This window comes from Sphaeramia orbicularis, chromosome 14, assembly GCF_902148855.1.
Source record: "Sphaeramia orbicularis chromosome 14, fSphaOr1.1, whole genome shotgun sequence".
Lineage (NCBI taxonomy): Eukaryota > Metazoa > Chordata > Actinopteri > Kurtiformes > Apogonidae > Sphaeramia > Sphaeramia orbicularis.
This window is the reverse complement of record NC_043970.1, coordinates 28064757-28083213: the sequence shown is the minus strand read 5'-3', so window position 1 is coordinate 28083213 and position 18457 is coordinate 28064757. Positions and strand designations below refer to the sequence as shown.

The following is an 18457-nucleotide window of genomic DNA, read 5'->3' as shown; positions in this document are numbered from 1 at the left end:
GCTTATATTTGCCTGAATACAGTTTTGTCTTCTTGGCCTTTACCAACTGCTATAAGCGCCATATCACAAAGACCTTGAGGGAAATACTATCAACCTTATTATTCGTAGTATCTATAAATGTTATTCTCTGCAACTCCAGGGTCTTAAATCTTGTTACATATGAGTGTTTCAGTTTCTCTTTTTGGTAAATTAAAAAGACTCTTAAAAGAACGCTGTTTCTGTTTAATTGTTTTATAGTGGTTTTGCAAAATCAGATAATAGAGCCATGTTTTGTGATGTTTATATTCTACCAATAAGTCTTTTGTGAGATGTGTGGTCATAAAAGGTTTTCAAAGAACAAAAATGTATTGCGTTACAAGATAAACACTTTTACTGTCAGACTTTGTCAATGCAATGTGACGTTCCTCATGTGTGCAGTCGTCAAGAATTATTCCAGTCTTTTTAAACAATTTCCACCTTATCATTTTCATGGCCAGTAAATCAATTTCAAGCATGTGAATGGATGAGTGATAAGTTGAGTTTTAAGACCCTCAGAGAAAGAAATGTGAGAGAGAAAATAGCCATTTCATCAAAATCTACTTGCTCCAGAAACATCTTTTCTTCTGCATACAGCCTGTCACTTTCACTTCACACTTTGACTCCTCATCATTTCCAAGAATAGTTAAAACAAAGAGAGATGTGCCGGGGGTGGCCTGTGGTTGATCGCTTTGGAACACCAAACATGAACTGAAACATCCCCAGTTTCATTCTTGTCTCCATTGTTTCCTGTCTCTTTTGCACTGGTGACTATTAAAGAAAAATGTGAAAAATGCACAAAAACAAATGAAAACAGTGAGTTTTACTGCAGCTTCCCATAATCTAATAGATCAATATCACAAATGTTCCCTCCCCCTTATAATAGTGGATACTGGGAGTCAGCGGGGAAGGGGGGGCTGGATGTCTGCGGTGAAACTGGATCCCCAACACAGCTATTGTTGCAGATTGACTGCCTCTAGTCCTCTGTGGTGGTGTATTACACTCCTTTTCTTTATAGCAAAACAAACTCTTGCTGTATTTTCCTCTCCCATCCTCTCTCTCTCCCTCTCTCTCTTTGTATTTCTCAGTGTGAATGACTGCATCCTATTTGTGAATGATGTTGATGTGAGGGAAGTGACACACAGTCAAGCTGTCGAGGCTCTTAAGGAGGCAGGTGCTATCGTCCGCCTCTACGTTCTCCGCCGGAAACCAGCAGCAGAAAAAGTTACTGAAATCAAACTCATCAAAGGGCCTAAAGGTACATGGAAGTGTGCGCTGGTGTCTAGCAGGGACGCTTTTGTGTGGGCTTACAGATGCTTTATACCCGGCTAAGCTCTGCCCTCTGGATTTAGTAAATCTGCACTGTATTAACCTATACCTCCTTTGCTCACTCTCTGCTCCTCTCTCATTGCTCCTTTTTCTCAGGCTTAGGTTTCAGCATTGCTGGAGGGGTGGGAAACCAGCACATACCAGGAGATAACAGTATCTATGTCACCAAGATCATTGAAGGCGGGGCAGCTCATAAAGATGGGCGTCTGCAGATCGGGGATAAGATCTTAGCGGTTGGTCATTCATATATAATAAGTGCTCAGACTGAGACATATACCCATTCACATAAACATATCACTTACAACCAGAAGTCTGTCACCTTTTAGCATGCGGACACACACTGGCACACATGCACATACACTTGTGTACTTAAGCAGAGCGCCAAGATAAATAAGAGAGGTTTTCATGGCCTAGAATTGCTTTCATTAATATGTTAATAGATGTGTAGGGTGGGATAAAAAAGCATTTAACCCTAGTGATGCTCGGCTCCTCTAAAGCAGCATTACTGCCATCTGCTGGAAAACAGAGACCATAACAGAGCAGATGATGGCACACAGACCCAGCGTCGTCAAAATGGTGCTTGGCTTCCACTAAATGGTGCCTAAGCCAAAGCTTTACCTTTGAATGATACAATATTCATTCATTCATTCATTCAAACTCCTTTGTCCTTGTGAGGGTCGTTGGAGCCTATCCCGGCTACCAACAGGTGGAGGCGAGGTCCACCCTGGACCTGTCACCAGTTCATCACAGAGTTGACATATCCAGATGAACAACCATGCACTTTCACATTTACACCTACAGGCAATTTAGGTTGACCAGTCAACCTATTATGGTACAATATACTACTCATTAATAAACTCTCCAATGGCTGTAATATGCTCTTCTTGAGACCACACACAGTTTAGAGGTATGAGTATATATACTTTTAAACCCCCTTTAACAGAGAACTTCTCATGATTACAGTTTATTATTAGCTTTATATTTAGTTATTTTTAGTGCTGAATTTTTACTGTACTGGTTCTATTGATTCTAATTAACGCTTAATACTTCATACTCTATTATCGACTCTGAGGAAAGCATTTCAAATGGACCAGTCATCCTCTGTATTGTTGAAATGGTAGACTAGAGAAACAAATATTTATATACCAAATGGATCTTTAGGATTTTCTGATTTCTTCAAAATATGTAGATGATTAATTTGAATGGTTTCCTTCATCAAGATTGTATACAACTCTTTAAATATGACCGTCTGTCTATATTTGTTTGTAACTGTCATATTTGATAGAATGGCTTGTGACACCAGATGTTTGTTTGTGTTTGTGTTGATGACCAGGTGAACAATGTATGTCTGGAGGATGTGATGCATGAGGATGCGGTGGGGGCTCTGAAGAACACAGCCGAGGTGGTGTACCTCAGGGTGGCCAAGCCCAACAACCTGTTCCTGACGAACTCTTATAACCCTCCAGACCTCACCAGCAGTAAGTCATTCTGTGCCTGTGTGTGTGGTGATGTTTACAGAGCAAATACGCAGTGTAATAAAGATATGTTTATTTATATATTGTTTTAGTTTTAAGGTTTGAGTAAAAATTGGCCAAGAAGGATGTACTTTGCATTTAGGGTCATAGGAGGTCAGACAGTCAGATGTGTAGTCTGGAGCTTAACCCTTTATAGGGCACTCATAGAAATACTCCAAAATTCTAAATTTCAACCTTATTGTGTTATTAGAGGACATAGGAAGACTTAAAGCTATACCGTATGATGTGGCATTTTTACACTTTTCTTTTGTCATCTTAAAATGCTCTTAATTAGCGTGTGTCAAACTAAAATGTAAAAGAAATTGACCAGGTATTGAAACTCAAAAATGTTTAATTCTCATATATTGCTCATATTTCTGATGATATTCTGACCAATCATTTTATTTGGTCCGAATGAAATAATTGGTCGAACCTGGCTCAGCCTCCTGTCAATCATCCATTACCGCCGTCCAGCATCCGATCCATTATCGCTCTCCACATCCGATTTGGGTACCTCTGAATCTGACACTTCACGGTGCTGCTTCTCCTGTCACTGACCACAGTCTACTGTCTAGGATGTGTATGGATAGAACTCAAATACACATGTGGAAGGGAAAAAACAGATTTATTAACAGAAACAACAACTAAGGGGAACAAACAGGAGTTCAATGAATGAAGGATGGAGATAAAAGTCTTGAAGTCTGGTGTACAGGACTCACAGACAGGTCCGCACAAAGCTCAGCTTTTATGACTGCGGGACTCAAACACGTACATGTACTTGGTGTCACACAATGTAGGATTATGTAGGATGATAGATGTATGGACTATGAAGCCTCAAATGTCCACGGAAAATTCGCGGAGGCCGCGCGTTCACAGTGCGCGCGCCCATCGCCTGGGCACCTCATCTCCGAGTTGCAGTGAAGACACTGACCCAGCGCTGCACAGACCAGACCCTTAAATACAGGGTCTACTGATGGAACAGGAGCCGCGGCAGGTGGATGATGTGTCTAACTGCTGAGGGAGGGGTCCGCGGACATGCCAAAGTGGACCGGACCTCCGCCTCTACCTCCGTTTCCACCGCGCGCATCAGGTGAGAGAAGGGGAGCATAAGAGCTCAGGCAGGGGGAAGTGGGCGGGACTTTGGAGGGAGGCGGGTTGTTCATGTTCAAACTTTTACTAAGTGCCGTAAGAAATGCCACATCGGTAGGTATAGCTTTTATTACTTTTGTGAAATTTTTCAAAAAATTTTTATTGTTATGTGGAAAATCAAGGCCAATTAAGTTACTATATTTGGTTCCTTACCCATAAGTGGCAAAAAAAATAAGAATCCAAGTAGTATATGTAAAAAATTCAAGAAAAGCACATGTAAGGTGAAAGGAACATGTATTTTAGAACATTAGAACATCACTTTTAGAACATTAGACCAACATAAGTGCTGATCCAGACACCTGTCCACATCCACATTATCCCTTTGAACATCATTCCTTACATTAGTACCATTACTTCATGGTACCTAACAAAGCAGGTACACTCACTGTTCATGCAGAGGTGGACCTTACAGACCCTGTAGACCACATTGGACCTGAAATTGTTGACTCACTGTCCTCACTGTAACTGGTGCTGTCACTGTCTTGTAGTGTATTTGGAAATCACTAAAAATAGTAACTTGCCTGATAAAGGGTTAAAGGTAATCATCAAAACTTGACATGGTCTCTCCAACTGGAACTGGTTATGAGTCTAGCAGCAGCATTTTGAGTCAGAATTTTTGTTGCTGATAAAGGTTTTATTGTATAAGGCAAAAGGAATGGCTATGCCACCCTGTTGATATATGCATAATAGCGCTTTACCCAAAAGCTGAACTTTGGGTCATCAAAGTATAAAAGTCATCAAATATTATATTCAAATATTATCAGTAGATGTATTTATAAAAACATGCGCCAAAGAGCTCATTTATTCTTCTTCAAATTCATAAGAGCAGTCAAAAACACAGAGTTCCCCATAAACAACTATGGAAGTTCTGTAAAAAAAAAAAAAAACTGACACTTATCTTACAAGTTCAAGGCTTTCTCACAAACACAGAACGTCTCTCTTTTTAATTTTAAACAAGATGCTCCTGAGTTTTCTTTATATTTTCTGAGAGGTTTTAAGTTGACAAAACTGAAACTTCTACAGAAGATGATGAACTGTCTGCCCTCGGAACAGTAGGGATTTCCTTTAGTTTGCAACGGTTGTTATAAGAAGATTTCCAAGAACTGTCTTTCCAAACAAAAAGATCAAACTCTACAAGTGCATCCAGTCACAAAAAAGGCCTATGCATTGCCTTTAAAAGCCTCTCTACAGGCTCGAGCTGCCTTCAGATTTAACTGTGTGTAATGTATGCCTCATATTTCATAGCTCTTTGAAGTCAGTGATTCTCTTTTGTCGGTTTAATCGTTGAGGAGAAGTGTATGAATAAATAATTTAGCTGAAGTGCTTTGCTGTTGATTTTTAGTTCTGCATATCCAGCACCTTATATGCAGATTAGTTAAGCACATTGATTAATTATAAATGTATTTGTATTTTTCAGCATACTCTCACATGGACACAGATCTCAGCCACCCAAACTACCTAGGGTCAGATTACCCACAGGCCCTCACTCCCACCTCACCTAGTCGGTTTTCTCCTGTTCTGCATGGCCTGATGGGAGACGATGACATTCCCAGGTAAGTAGTGGGGAGCTGAGATTTGCAGTTCGCATGTATCATGATTTACATTAACAAAATAACATTTTTTGGAATTTGTTCTGTGATTTTTCAAGGGAGCCTCGGAGAGTCCTGATCCATCGAGGTTCTACAGGCCTGGGCTTCAACATTGTTGGAGGAGAGGATGGTGAGGGGATATTTATCTCCTTCATCCTGGCAGGAGGGCCAGCCGACCTCAGCGGAGAGCTGCACAAGGGCGATCAGATCCTCAGTGTAAGGACACCGTTTTGTCACACAGTTGTCACATTCCAATGCATGTACTAGACAGTGATTTCAGTGTTGTAGTTAACAGTGACACTCTATGTGTGTGTATGTGTGTGTGTCAGGTGAACGGCGTGGACCTGCGTATGGCTACACATGAGCAGGCGGCTGCAGCACTGAAGAACGCAGGGCAGACAGTGACTATAATCGCTCAGTACAGACCTGACGGTAAAACAACAGCTGTCACCTATACATACTACTTCATATAAATAGTTTGAACATGTTAAGAAACACATGTCTAATGCAGAAAAATGTGCAGACCACATACACTAAAGAAGCATAATGTAAAAAAATCATTTGTTCTGGTTTTACAAATTCATATTAAATCAGTAGTATAGAGAAACAGGAGGAAATCAGAGGAAAAAATGCCAGACCACTAAATATAAAGATAGATAACACAGATGACCTGATGTCATTTCATGCTGTTGTGGAAAAGTGAAGCCACTTTTCCAAGGTTCTGTGTCAATCTGATCAGCGAATAGCAATTACAGCTGTCAGTCACGTATTTAACACCTGTGACAGGAAAAAATTGGAGCGACACAGGTCACACATTCGAGGATAAAATACAGAAACCTCATATCCTCTTAGGCTACTTGAACTGGAATGTGTTGAAAGATAATTATGGAAAAACAATGAAACACACGCTACTGACCCTAAAATAATAGTATCATTTACAAAGATATATTTTTAAACCTGCAGTGCTTTTTTGTGGCATCAATAGACCAAAATTTCTTTCAGCATGTTGTATTTCAAATGGTCTGACTGGACACAAGAATTCCACTCTCTTCTTTGGACTTTGGGGTTAAAAAAACATCATTGAGAGCTATGATTAAACTCAGCCAAATTGCTCTACAATTTGGTTCTACACAGATGTTTGGAAAATTGGTTTCGCTTTTGCAAAGCAGCATGAAACAACGTCAGGTCAACTATCTTTGTATTTAGCTTTTTGATTTGGACTGAGAGATGAGAGCTGCAGAAGAAAAGTATGTATTTTCACACTCATTTTCTCCAATTTTTTCTCTGATTTTGGTTCCCGCAGCTTTTAGAGATTTTGTAGCAATTTGGTTGATATTTGAACGCTATCCTCCTGACACCCTGGAAATTTTAAGTTTTGACTTTTTTCCATTAAATAATTGTCTTGATTGGAAACAGCATGATGCAACAGTTTTTGTCAGATATATTTTTTATAGAATGTCCTTTGCAGTGGACAGCGTATTTGTTTTTTTTAAGTAAACTGTGAAACTATTGTCCCCTACAGAAGACAAAAATGCATTGCTGGGTCTCAAGAGGATATGTAAAAACACAGGGATTATTGTTATGAGTCCAGATGTAGGTCTAGACCAATACTCTTATACATTTGTGTTGCAGAATACAGCCGTTTCGAAGCCAAAATCCATGACTTGAGGGAACAGCTGATGAACAGCAGCATGGGCTCGGGGACAACAACACTAAGGAGCAACCCAAAGAGAGGCTTCTACATCAGGTCTGACAATCAAAGAGGACAACACAGATCCAAATGTGTCCCATCAAATAGTAAATCAGGCTTTTCCCAGAATAGAGAATCATGAAGCGGCCACGTCTGCCAAATTTCATGCCCCCTCTAGCTCTTGACAAAACTCTCATTGGTGTTTTCATGGGAAACACTATTTTCTAACAAATGATGCGCTCTGTGGATTTCTGTCATTTGTAGCAACAATTGCAGCCTTGTGCCAATGTGGTATCAGTTTATTGTAATCAATGTAATGTATTGGGAATACTGCTAACAAACTGCCAAAGAGGAAGAAAAGAGCTTTTTTTTAGCAAATAGAAATACTCCTTTTTTGGGTCTACAATGGGGATTCTTAAGTTTTATTGTAGGTTACCAAATCAATGCTTTAACGCATTGATTTGATACAAAATAAATCCAAATGTATGCAGTAAATCTGCGTTCACTATAATTTATAACATCATATATTGTCATATTTTTCCCACTTAATGAAATGTCTGATTGATAAAGTAGCTATCAAACCAATTATAGCACTGTTTTGATGTGTTAATTACAAATTTCTTCCATTAAATAATTATTAGAACTGGATGGTACCACCTCTAGTTTATTTTGAACCACAAAAAACCCTGTAAACATGTCTCAGTTTGTTGCCTTTCTAATATAACATTATTCGGTTTTAATGTTGCAGCTTTATTTGCATAAAATCTAATATGCAAGTGTAAAGTGCATGCAGCTGTTTGAGAGCCAGATGTCTGTCAATGTTATATATGACACTAGATTTCTCTTCATTTCCAAAATGATTTTTTTATTGGCATATCTTTTCGTAGCACTACCCTGTTACCATCTGTTAAGTCATGGACCAGTCATCCACTGGACAGTCTTTATGATAGCAGCTGTGGTTGTTAAACTGTGTTAAGTGTGCGCCTCTAGGGCTAAAACATTAATTTTTGAACGTAAGACTCATAGTCACCACAGGGAATTTAATTATTAGGTAAGTAAGTAAAGTTTAGTATTATGGCACATTTAAATGTAGATTAATCTGACCAAAGTGCCCTTCAAGAGGGCATTAAAATACTGAGTAAAATAGTGAGAACAGTAAAGAACACAAATAACTAAATATTAAAGAAAAAACCTACCAAGAACAGTAAACAGAGTATGTACGTATACTGTGAACTATATTTTTCTGCAAGATTGCTAAAGTTATCATGTATATTTCTGTAGAAAGCTCAGTGGGTAGATTTCTCTTTGTCCTTATTGTTTCTTAAACTGCCAACAATGCAGAGTGTAACTTAAAATGTTTGAAGTTGGTTTAATGAAGTGGTCAATAGGACTGAACACCCAGTGCAGTTTACTTTAACAAGTTCTGCCAAACTCAGGCTGTGTAGGCGAGCACTTCTGAAGCCTCGAGAGAGTGAGAGAGAGCGAGGCCCGGACTTAAAAAAGTACTGTAAATTAAGTTTTTATGTAATAAATGCCAAAACGTAATATATTACAGTAAGCCTATAATAGAGCTACACAACAGTATACAGACTGAAGATGGAGTGTACCACACTAATGCATGCTGTGGGTTTCAACATATTTATCATAATGTATATAACATGTTAAATCATGTTCTTTATTATGGTAAAACAGTAAGAGCATATGGTAAATGGACTTTCTACTTCCATAGTGCTCAAAGGACTTTACATGTTCACATTAAACAGTCACACCCATGAATAAACATTATGCAAACCTTCGAGTCCACTGTCTTGCTCAAGGACTCTGACATGTGAGAGACTGAACCACCAACCTTCTGATTTGTAGATGTCTCACTCTACCCACTGATCCACAGTATGTGTGACCAATGCATTTATGTTGATTACAGAGAATGATATTGTGCAATTTTTACTTAAAAGTTATCTGCATTTATATATCCCTGGCCATTTTTCCTGTTGTATCCATAACAAAACATACTGTGATTGTACAGTATGTTTTTTTAGACCTACATTACATGTGAATATCTATATTGGAGCCCCTAGAAATTGGTGCCTACGCATTTCTAATAATATCTGCACCAAAAAAACATGCATACAAATAATTTACATATCAGTTCATGTCATTGTGTTGTGTAGAAGATGTCTGTTTTATCTGCAGTGAGTTTTGAAATTTACAGAGCCTCTGGACGGTCCCTGAAGGCAGCATGCCCCCCTTTCTCTGAGTCTCTATTGGTTAGAGCTTTCTATGTAAAAAATAAAAAAACAGAAAAAAGTAAAAGTAAAAAACAATTTTCAATTTTTTTTTATTATTATTATTTTATTTAAGGCATTGTTTCTCTATTTATTTGGCTATTTTTCATATGTTACGCTACTTTTAAGAACCAAACAAATTGCTAAATCCATTTGTAATCTCCAAATTTTCATCTACATATTGTGACAGTGTCTTTTCACAAGGTATTTCACTTTGAAAATCAGAATTCAAAATTTTCAGCCTCACAGCCCAATATTTTCACCACAATACAGATGGGTCTTTATTCTCCTGATAGCTGAGAATGTTCTGCACATTTTGATATGAAACACATTGGGGTATCAGGTCATATGAAGTGCCTAAAACGGTGATTATAAGGAGGTATAAAAAGGCAAAAATGTACATTTATATTACAGACTCCTAATATACACCAGAATGTTTTATAATTAGTAGGCAGAGCTGGAGGACGTTCATGATAGTGGTAAAACATTTGTTGTAACTCACTATTTCTTTCATCTCTCAGGGCTCTTTTTGACTATGATAAGACTGCAGACTGTGGGTTTCTCAGTCAGGCGCTGGGCTTCAAGTTTGGGGATGTGCTGCACGTGTTGGACTGTGGAGATGAGGAGTGGTGGCAGGCGCGTAAGGTCAGCCCCCAGAACGAGGCTGAGGAGGTCGGCTTCATCCCCAGCAAGCACAGGTCAGACCATCTTTACACAAGTGTGTCACCAAATATTATCACATAATTAAAGTTGTATCAAGTTAGACTGCAATCTGTGTGATTTATAGAGAAGTCCAGTACCTTATTAATATTTGAAACTTGACAAGAAGTAATCTTTTCTCTTGGTCTATGAAGGGTGGAGAGGAAAGAATGGTCTCGTGTTAACACCAAAGAGAGGGTAAGTGCATTTATCACACATGTCTGAGGCCAGTTCTGCCAAAACCCTTCAGACTGTAATCCTCTGTTCCCTTCTCTGTTACAGGACCACGGCCGGGATAGTTTGGGCACTCAAGGTAATTTATCTATAACCTTAAACATTTACAGCCCGGAATGGAAACTAATGACTACTTTTATTATCACGTTTTGACAAATATATTCATAATTATTTGAATTTTTTTGTCTGAAAATGATCAGGGATGGCTGGAAAATGTTGAATTATTTCAAAGATAAATAAACTGCAAAATTCACAAGTAAGAAGAGTGAATCAATTCCATTTCAATTTCTGCTGAATAACTAAAGCCACGAACCTCTTGTAATGTATCTCTGATGTAATGTCTGAATGACAATAAAGAAATCCGAATCTGAATCTGAATCTGAATTTTACGACACAAAAAACATGACTGATGTTTCTATATGCTTTCTCCAGGGAGAGATAAAATCTCACACAGCTATGAAACTGTCACCCAGGTAGAAGGTAAGGTGAAGGAAACAGTTATTTGAGATTTTTTTTTTATTGTTCTTTATCTAAATCCTTTATCCGCTGTCTTTCTCTTTATGCTAAGTTCATTATGCGAGACCCATCATCATTCTGGGTCCTGTGAAGGACAGGATAAATGACGACCTGTTGTCTGAGTTCCCGGATAAGTTTGGATCATGTGTACCACGTAAGTATTTATGCTGTCAGTTAAAGAGACTGATTTATTCTTTGGTTTTACTTGATGACACTGCTGCCACCTACAGTTATATCCAGGTGGTGTCTGCATAATGCGTGCCTCTCAGAGATGTAATTGCTTTAACACTGCACTTCAAAACAGTGTCAGTGCACCACTCTAATTGTTTGTCACTTCACTTGACAGACACCACACGGCCCAAGAGGGAGTATGAGGTGGACGGGAGGGACTATCACTTCGTGTCGTCACGGGAACAGATGGAGAAGGACATCCAGAGCCATCGCTTCATCGAGGCGGGACAGTACAACAGCCACTTGTACGGCACCAGTGTCCAGAGCGTCCGAGAGGTGGCTGAGCAGGTGGGACGCAACGCAAATAACATGCACATAAATAATGACAGTGATAGCATTTTAAATGGAGTTTTAAATACTGTAAAATTTGTTTTTAAGCAGAAAATCCACCCATTTACTGTAATTACTGCTTATTACCTCAACTAGGATTCTAACATCAGAATTGATTAGTTATTAAAAATGTCACAATCTTCAACAAAAATGCTACATATATTATGGTACATGTACTCATTAACTAACTGATGACTAGCAGGAATATAAGTAATGTCTTGGTTCTTTCTTAGTCAATATAAATAACCTAATTACTGCTTGTTGATGGTATAGAAGGAGATTGTTGTACATAGAGTACAATATCAAAATGCTTTGGGCTAGATCCAAAAAAACACCAAAAAACAAGGATCTCATTATTTAAAGACATGTTTCAGACCTGCTTGAATTATGTAACTAGAGCCTGTTTTGATGAACATCTCAGAGGACTGTGCTATATAGATGTAACATATTATGGAAGCATGAACATTGGGTTGATTATGTTGAGCTCTATGTGTTTTGTTTTCAGTATGGACGAATCAATGTGCTGAAATGCATAGAAACACCTGAAATATTACAAATTCTGAAGCAAAAAGAGCAAATTTCATTCAGGTGTAAAACTTTATGGGTGTGTTTGCACCAGCATATCATTGGTGTAGAAACCTTTGTGAATAGGTGCAAAAAAAACAGAGCCGAACAATCTTTGATGCTATTCTGACTTTTACTTTATAGGCCATGTATGATAATAGTCAGGGAAAAAAAATGTTAGTAATGTTAATGTCTAAATAAACTTAAATTATGTTTTTTATCCAGTTTATATTTCCCATACCCATAAATCAGGTTAGCAGTTTGACCCATACAGACTCCTCCTCTTCACTCTTAGTAAATTCATCTTATTTCACAACTATTGCAGTTAACTGACCCTTAAGAAGTATCATGTAGTGTCACTGAAGACTTGTTGCTGCTGTATAATAATAGAGGTTACAATACAATTTGCTAATCATTATCCTTTCTTTTTTTGCACAAGTAGCAGGGGAAACACTGCATCCTGGATGTATCAGCCAACGCTGTACGCAGACTACAAGCGGCACAGCTCCATCCCATCGCCATCTTTGTCCGGCCTAAGTCACTGGAAAATGTCCTGTAAGTTCTGTTAAGGTTCTTGATACATGAGAAATATGGTGTAAATAACTGTTGGTTCCACTGCCAAAAGGAATATTTGTCATAGTGAATGGACTCATGTGTGACATTTACAGAGAGATCAACACTCGTCTGACAGAGGAACAGGCCAGGAAAGGAATGGACCGAGCCCTCAAACTAGAACAAGACTTCCTAGAGTGTTTCTCAGGTAGAGAACTCACGAGCTGTAACACTGACACGATATGAACACAACAGAGTGGATAAACAGACTCTCAAACATTCAGTCACACTAATGCAGTCACTTATTATGCAGTGTTGACACAAAATGACCAATCAGGAACATAGGACCACTTGTTTCTCACAGGCATAGCAAGGAGTCGATGATGTTTGCAGGATAAGTTAGCATAAAGAAAAGTAATTTCATGATACAAAACACCCAGAGTTGAACTAAAAGTTACCTCGCCAACCCTTCAATCCTACTTTGCGATACAGAACCAGGTATTTCTAGGTAGTAAACTCCTGTCTGCACACCCAGGGTATTTATATAAAGGATTTGTGTTTGGATTATAGCAGCTCCAGATAGAAATGGAGCTATTACACCTCTGTTTGCACTTCACTGTACACTTACATATAATTTGATTTGGATTGGCAGTTATAAAAAGCCTCCACTTCATTGTTAGAAGATTTAGTTTGAGAAGTGCTGTATTTTTGCCTCACTGCTGGCACTGAGGGGCACGCTTCATATCAAATTTCAGACTCACTGTCACATCCAACTTATCGGCTTCCCATTGACAATACATCTCTTACACTTTTCTTAATGTCAAAAAATGCCAATAACTAAGCAATTCTCCTACAGAAAAGAGAAACATTTGATCAGTGTTAGGTTTTCTCGCAAATCTGTAAACCGTGAACAGATGTTACATTTGACATCTCGTGACTAAAGTAATGTGTGGACTGCAATTAATATGTGGGAGGAATACAACAGTATATAAAACAGAACATAGACCGTCATATAATTATGATACATTTGCATGTTGTTTGACATCTTTCTTTTTACACTACAAAAATTAATTAAGATTGAATTAAGCAAAAAAAAAAATTGAATTAAGCAAAGAAAATCTGCCAGTGAAGCAAGTGAAAATTATCTTGGTAAGATTTCTTGAAATAAGATTTCCAAGCTCTATTGTCTAAAAATAAGTTCTTATATCTCACTGAAAAGTTACTCTTTAGGTGATTTTGTCTTAAGTGTGATGAGAGATTTTGACTAGAAATGAGAAAAATACACTTGGTAAGATTTAGGTTTTTGCAGTGTAACTTCACCGACAATGTGCACAGAACACCTACTGAACCTGCCTGGGCTTAAATAAAGAAAAAAACATGTATGAATCTCTTCTGTTAGCTTTGCAGTCCAGGTCTACTACAAGTGGAAAGATGCATGGTTTTTGTTGAAGCAATGCTTTTTTGTCATACTTTATTTGTTGATCATAGAACTTTTAATGTGTGAAGAACATCCAAACTTCACAGACAGACACACTGTTGCCAGTGAAGTTGAAATAATTTAGTTTTCAGACACATTTCTCTTTTGATTCCTATTTATACAGTAATCACCTTTGATTGAGCGCAATGAGTCCCAGTTACACTTTATCTATCAACAATGATAGATAATGATCATGAAAAGAGGTCAAAATATTTGATTCCATCTCTATCGGCAACAGTGTAGATATAGATGCAAATTAATGTAAATAATGTAATATGCGTGTTTTATAATTAATAATATTCATATATGTAATGCTAATTCATTCAGCTGTAATCATGGCTGACTGTCAGTTAGGAACCTACCTAAGACAAACGGACTGTTCGGACACACCCTACATCCTGTCCTTGTTTGTGTGACTCCGTATGTCCTCCCTCTCCATCCTTCATTGTTTCCTCTCCGTCTTTCTCATGTCCTGCTGCAGCTGTCGTGGAAGGGGACAGCTTTGAAGAGGTCTATCACAAAGTAAAGACAGTGATCGAGGAGCAATCAGGGCCTTACATCTGGATCCCCACTCGGGAGAGGCTGTGATGCTGCAACAGTGCAAACCGCCCCTCCCTCACGACCACCAACCGACACCGCCCTTCACCCTCACAGCCAAGCCAGCCTCGCCTGCCTGTCTGTCCTCCAGCAAAGTCAGTGCTTAGGCAATCACAGAGAATGACACAGACAAATGAAGCAAATGCATACTAAGACAAACACAGAGACAGGGACGAACACAGGAAGTGACACAGGGAGGCAAAGACCGATACCAAAAAGGAGACTCTGAGACAGATGTGAACACACTGATGTGTAATTATACTGAAAGAGACTGGGTTCAAAGACTTAATCAGTGTCCTACCTTAATGAGGCATGACTGAGTATTGAGGCCTTGTTCACACTTTGCATTAAAATGAATCCCGGTCACAAGTGGATAGCTCTAAATAAAGCTGTGACAGCACCCAAAACTGGGGATTTAATCATAGGTGATTTAGCAGTGCCAGACAGCTTGGACAAAATGTCAATGTCTGTACAAGAGGCACAATATCTAACCATTTCCAGCTGTATGGCAGAGTGTAAATGTCTAATATTTGTGTTTAGATGCAAGTGCAGTTTCATAACAGGAAAAATCCAATGGGAAACAATGTGTAATTAAGTAGTTACAGACACATTTTGATGCCATGTGTGAACTTTACTCTATCTCAATCAGATTTACACACAATTCAATAAACGGTATCTGTACATGAGACAGTAGGTCTGGCTAGAAAAACAGTAGAGGGTGACCCCACAGTGACGGACCTGAAGTATTATTCACGCGGCCTCCTTATCCCTCTCAAGCGCCACACCCTGATTGAACACCTCCATGCGCCTATGTCTAAGATGGTGGTGCCCAAAAAGACACTGGCTCCTCTTTTTATATTACATCCTGACTTCCTCTAGTCCTCCTGCCAGCTCTGCCTTGTTACAGGACGGGGAAGGGGGAAGTCTGAAAGAGGGGGTTCTGCTGAGTCCCTCTTGACCAGGAGCCATTTCTCGGCAGAGTCCCTTTTCTTGTGAATCCTTGGTTCTGAGCGTGAACACAGAAAACAACCTCAGTGACCAAGACTGACTCACTCACTTATGTTTATTGTTGTGAGGCATTATTTAAAGGCAGTTCAGATAATAATAATAAAAAAAACACTCATATGCTAAATTTGTGCATGCATCCTCAAAGACAATGGAGGAGACAGGAGTCAAAAATAATGGAAAATTCTGATTTAAAAAATTAAAAAATAATACAGTAGAAAGGCAAGTAGGTAGGGCGTGTTCCCCTTTTCCACCTCCTTATTGTGGAGGAGTTTTTTAGCATGTCTCATGAAGGAAGAAGAGCAGAGAGACATGATGGCAAGTTATGTTGATAAGAGGCCAGTTCTGAGTACAGTAGATGCTCTGACATATAGTTTAGCCTCTGCTCTCTAATGCACACACTCACGCGTACACACACAAACGCACGCACTCACACCCATCCACAAACACACATATAGAGTTGTAACCTCAGCTGTAACCTAGCACACTCCTCTAAAGGGGGGACTGGCTGTTCTGACCTGCTAGTCAGAATCCAGGATGAATGTTATCTCTCTAGGCACAAACAGCAGAGCTGTTAGCTTCATCACACCACAGCCAACTCACCGATCACTCTTCCAAAAGAAATCCCTCAGCCGCAGACATACACACTGTTTTCAGTGGCTGCAGTAAAAGCCATGGCATTTGTGTGTGTGTCTGTGTGTGTGTGTATATGCGTGTGTCTGTGCGTGTGTGCATTTGTGCACAATTATGCGTGGAAAGTCCTCTGTGTGGGAGGAATAGGTCTTCTTTTATTCTCTCTCTTCCACCTTTTTCTCTGCTTATTTCTCCCTCTTGTGTCCACACAAAGTAAAGCTAAGTCATGTTTAACAAATAAATGGCCTATATATATATATAAATATAAATATGAATATATATATATATATATATATATATATCTTTTTTATGCCTATTTCTAACGGGACTACGTCTGTAAAAATCAACATTTCCAAACAATATTCCATTGATTTCTTTTGGTAATATTGCACTTTGGTTGTTGAATTTACTCACATTCCCATTTTATTGTTGTGAAACACAGCAAAAACCTACAACGGAATAACCATTCAAGTCGGTGTAATGCAGACCTCACTCTAGAGCTTGACATATTAGACATGTTCTATGTTGACAATGAACTGAAACACATGTACAATGCAGCTGCGTGTGTCTGCGTGACTGTGTGCGTGTGCATATGTGCGTTTGCTGCTTGTGTGTGTGTGTGTGCGAGTGACAAGAAAGTGTGTTACTTATGAAAAATAAATGATACTATATGAGAATATCTATCCTTTATAACATCCACTTGTGGTTATAATGTATAATACATAAATGGGTGGTGTGTATGTGTGTGTGCCAGAGTGAGAAAGTGAGACACGCACAGATGTAGTGCAATACTGCTATGATGTTATGCAATGAAGATGGATTTATGTGTGTCTAAGATTATAACTGTATTTATAAAGTTTGCACTGAAGGCATTATATGCTACAGGTATTAACAGGAAGAAGATAGTGAGCATAAGCAAAAGGTATCCACAGTTTTATGAGCATGTGTTTGTATTTACTTATAATTTGTTCTGAATTATAAGAGTGATACTGGAAGTATTGATAGAAGTGATCATTCATATTAATTGTTTGTTTATTTTGCTCACTTGCCTCTCTCTTCAGCTCAAGGTGGATCAACTGAAGCTTGTGAATGAGTATCAGTTTCTTTTTTTTTATGATTTTATTTATTTAGAACTGTCACTGGTTTCATCTCAAGTCTGTATATTTTTGTATTTTTTTTTCACACTGAGAGAGTTTTTGGGTCTTGGCCAGAAATGCTGTAAATATATTCAGAATGTGGGGGGTGCCGTGTGGCTTCAGATTTAGCCGTGCACGCTGCTGAATGAAGTACAGGATCCATCAGAGCCACAGCCCAGTATACTGCTCAAACACAGAAACGACATCTGCACACTTCGGGGTGGGCAACACACACATACACACACAACAATATCACACGTCCACACATTCATTTACATTTACACATTGAGAGAATCACAGAAACAGCAACACGTGACATCACATTCATGAATGGAATAATATGTTTTCAGTTTCTTTATTGGAGGGTTCAATGTATTTCTTAATATTTCTCTCAGCCATCCATATCATAGTGTGATATTCCTTATAAAATATATGACTTTTTACAGAAAAGACTGATTACAAAGTTACAACAAAGTCAACTGATGCAGAAAAATATATTTAACAATGACAATATCAAGCAAAATAAAATGTTCCAGTTCAGTGAAGCGCTTGTTGTAAATTAGCTATAAAATAATAAAATGAATTTAAAAATGCTTTCTGAAAGTTGACTCAGATGCCTTGTTTTTTTTTTGTTTGTTTGTTTGTTCATTGTTTTTTTTTAATGTCCTTGTCATTTTTTATGGTTTTCTGCTCTTCAGGTGAATGTGATGAGAAAACAAAAGTGTGACCAGAGGGGGGCACTCAGTCTCCACTCTGAGCTGCTTATACAAGCTCCTCAACAGCTGCATTTGCAAATACTCACTGAGGCTCCAGTTTACCGGTTGCTCCCCCACCTCTCGCTCTCTCATCAGGGGAACCATTTTCTCTTTAGAAAAGCACACAATGAGAATCCTTTGTGTACGTGTGTGTCAG

General features: G+C 38.6%; 1 protein-coding gene across 10 annotated transcripts in view; it reads left to right on the top strand.

Annotated features, from left to right (window-relative positions):
• dlg4a (discs, large homolog 4a (Drosophila)) overlaps window positions 1–18148 on the top strand; it is an 85240-nt gene extending 67092 nt beyond the window's left edge. For 7 of the 10 annotated variants that reach the window (XM_030154197.1, XM_030154196.1, XM_030154195.1 and 4 more), the window contains 16 exons: window positions 1104–1273; window positions 1441–1577; window positions 2678–2822; window positions 5425–5560; window positions 5656–5812; window positions 5926–6028; window positions 7229–7343; window positions 10093–10269; window positions 10426–10468; window positions 10553–10583; window positions 10937–10984; window positions 11073–11174; window positions 11367–11539; window positions 12588–12700; window positions 12814–12905; window positions 14656–18148. In XM_030154197.1, coding sequence (XP_030010057.1) covers window positions 1104–1273; window positions 1441–1577; window positions 2678–2822; window positions 5425–5560; window positions 5656–5812; window positions 5926–6028; window positions 7229–7343; window positions 10093–10269; window positions 10426–10468; window positions 10553–10583; window positions 10937–10984; window positions 11073–11174; window positions 11367–11539; window positions 12588–12700; window positions 12814–12905; window positions 14656–14762 — 1849 coding nt within the window. In that variant the 3' untranslated portion in view covers window positions 14763–18148. The remainder of the gene's footprint in view (window positions 1–1103; window positions 1274–1440; window positions 1578–2677; window positions 2823–5424; window positions 5561–5655; window positions 5813–5925; window positions 6029–7228; window positions 7344–10092; window positions 10270–10425; window positions 10469–10552; window positions 10584–10936; window positions 10985–11072; window positions 11175–11366; window positions 11540–12587; window positions 12701–12813; window positions 12906–14655) is intronic. The other 3 variants (XM_030154193.1, XM_030154200.1, XM_030154201.1) reach the window with 1 other exon arrangement.
• Window positions 18149–18457: the final 309 nt, after the last annotated feature.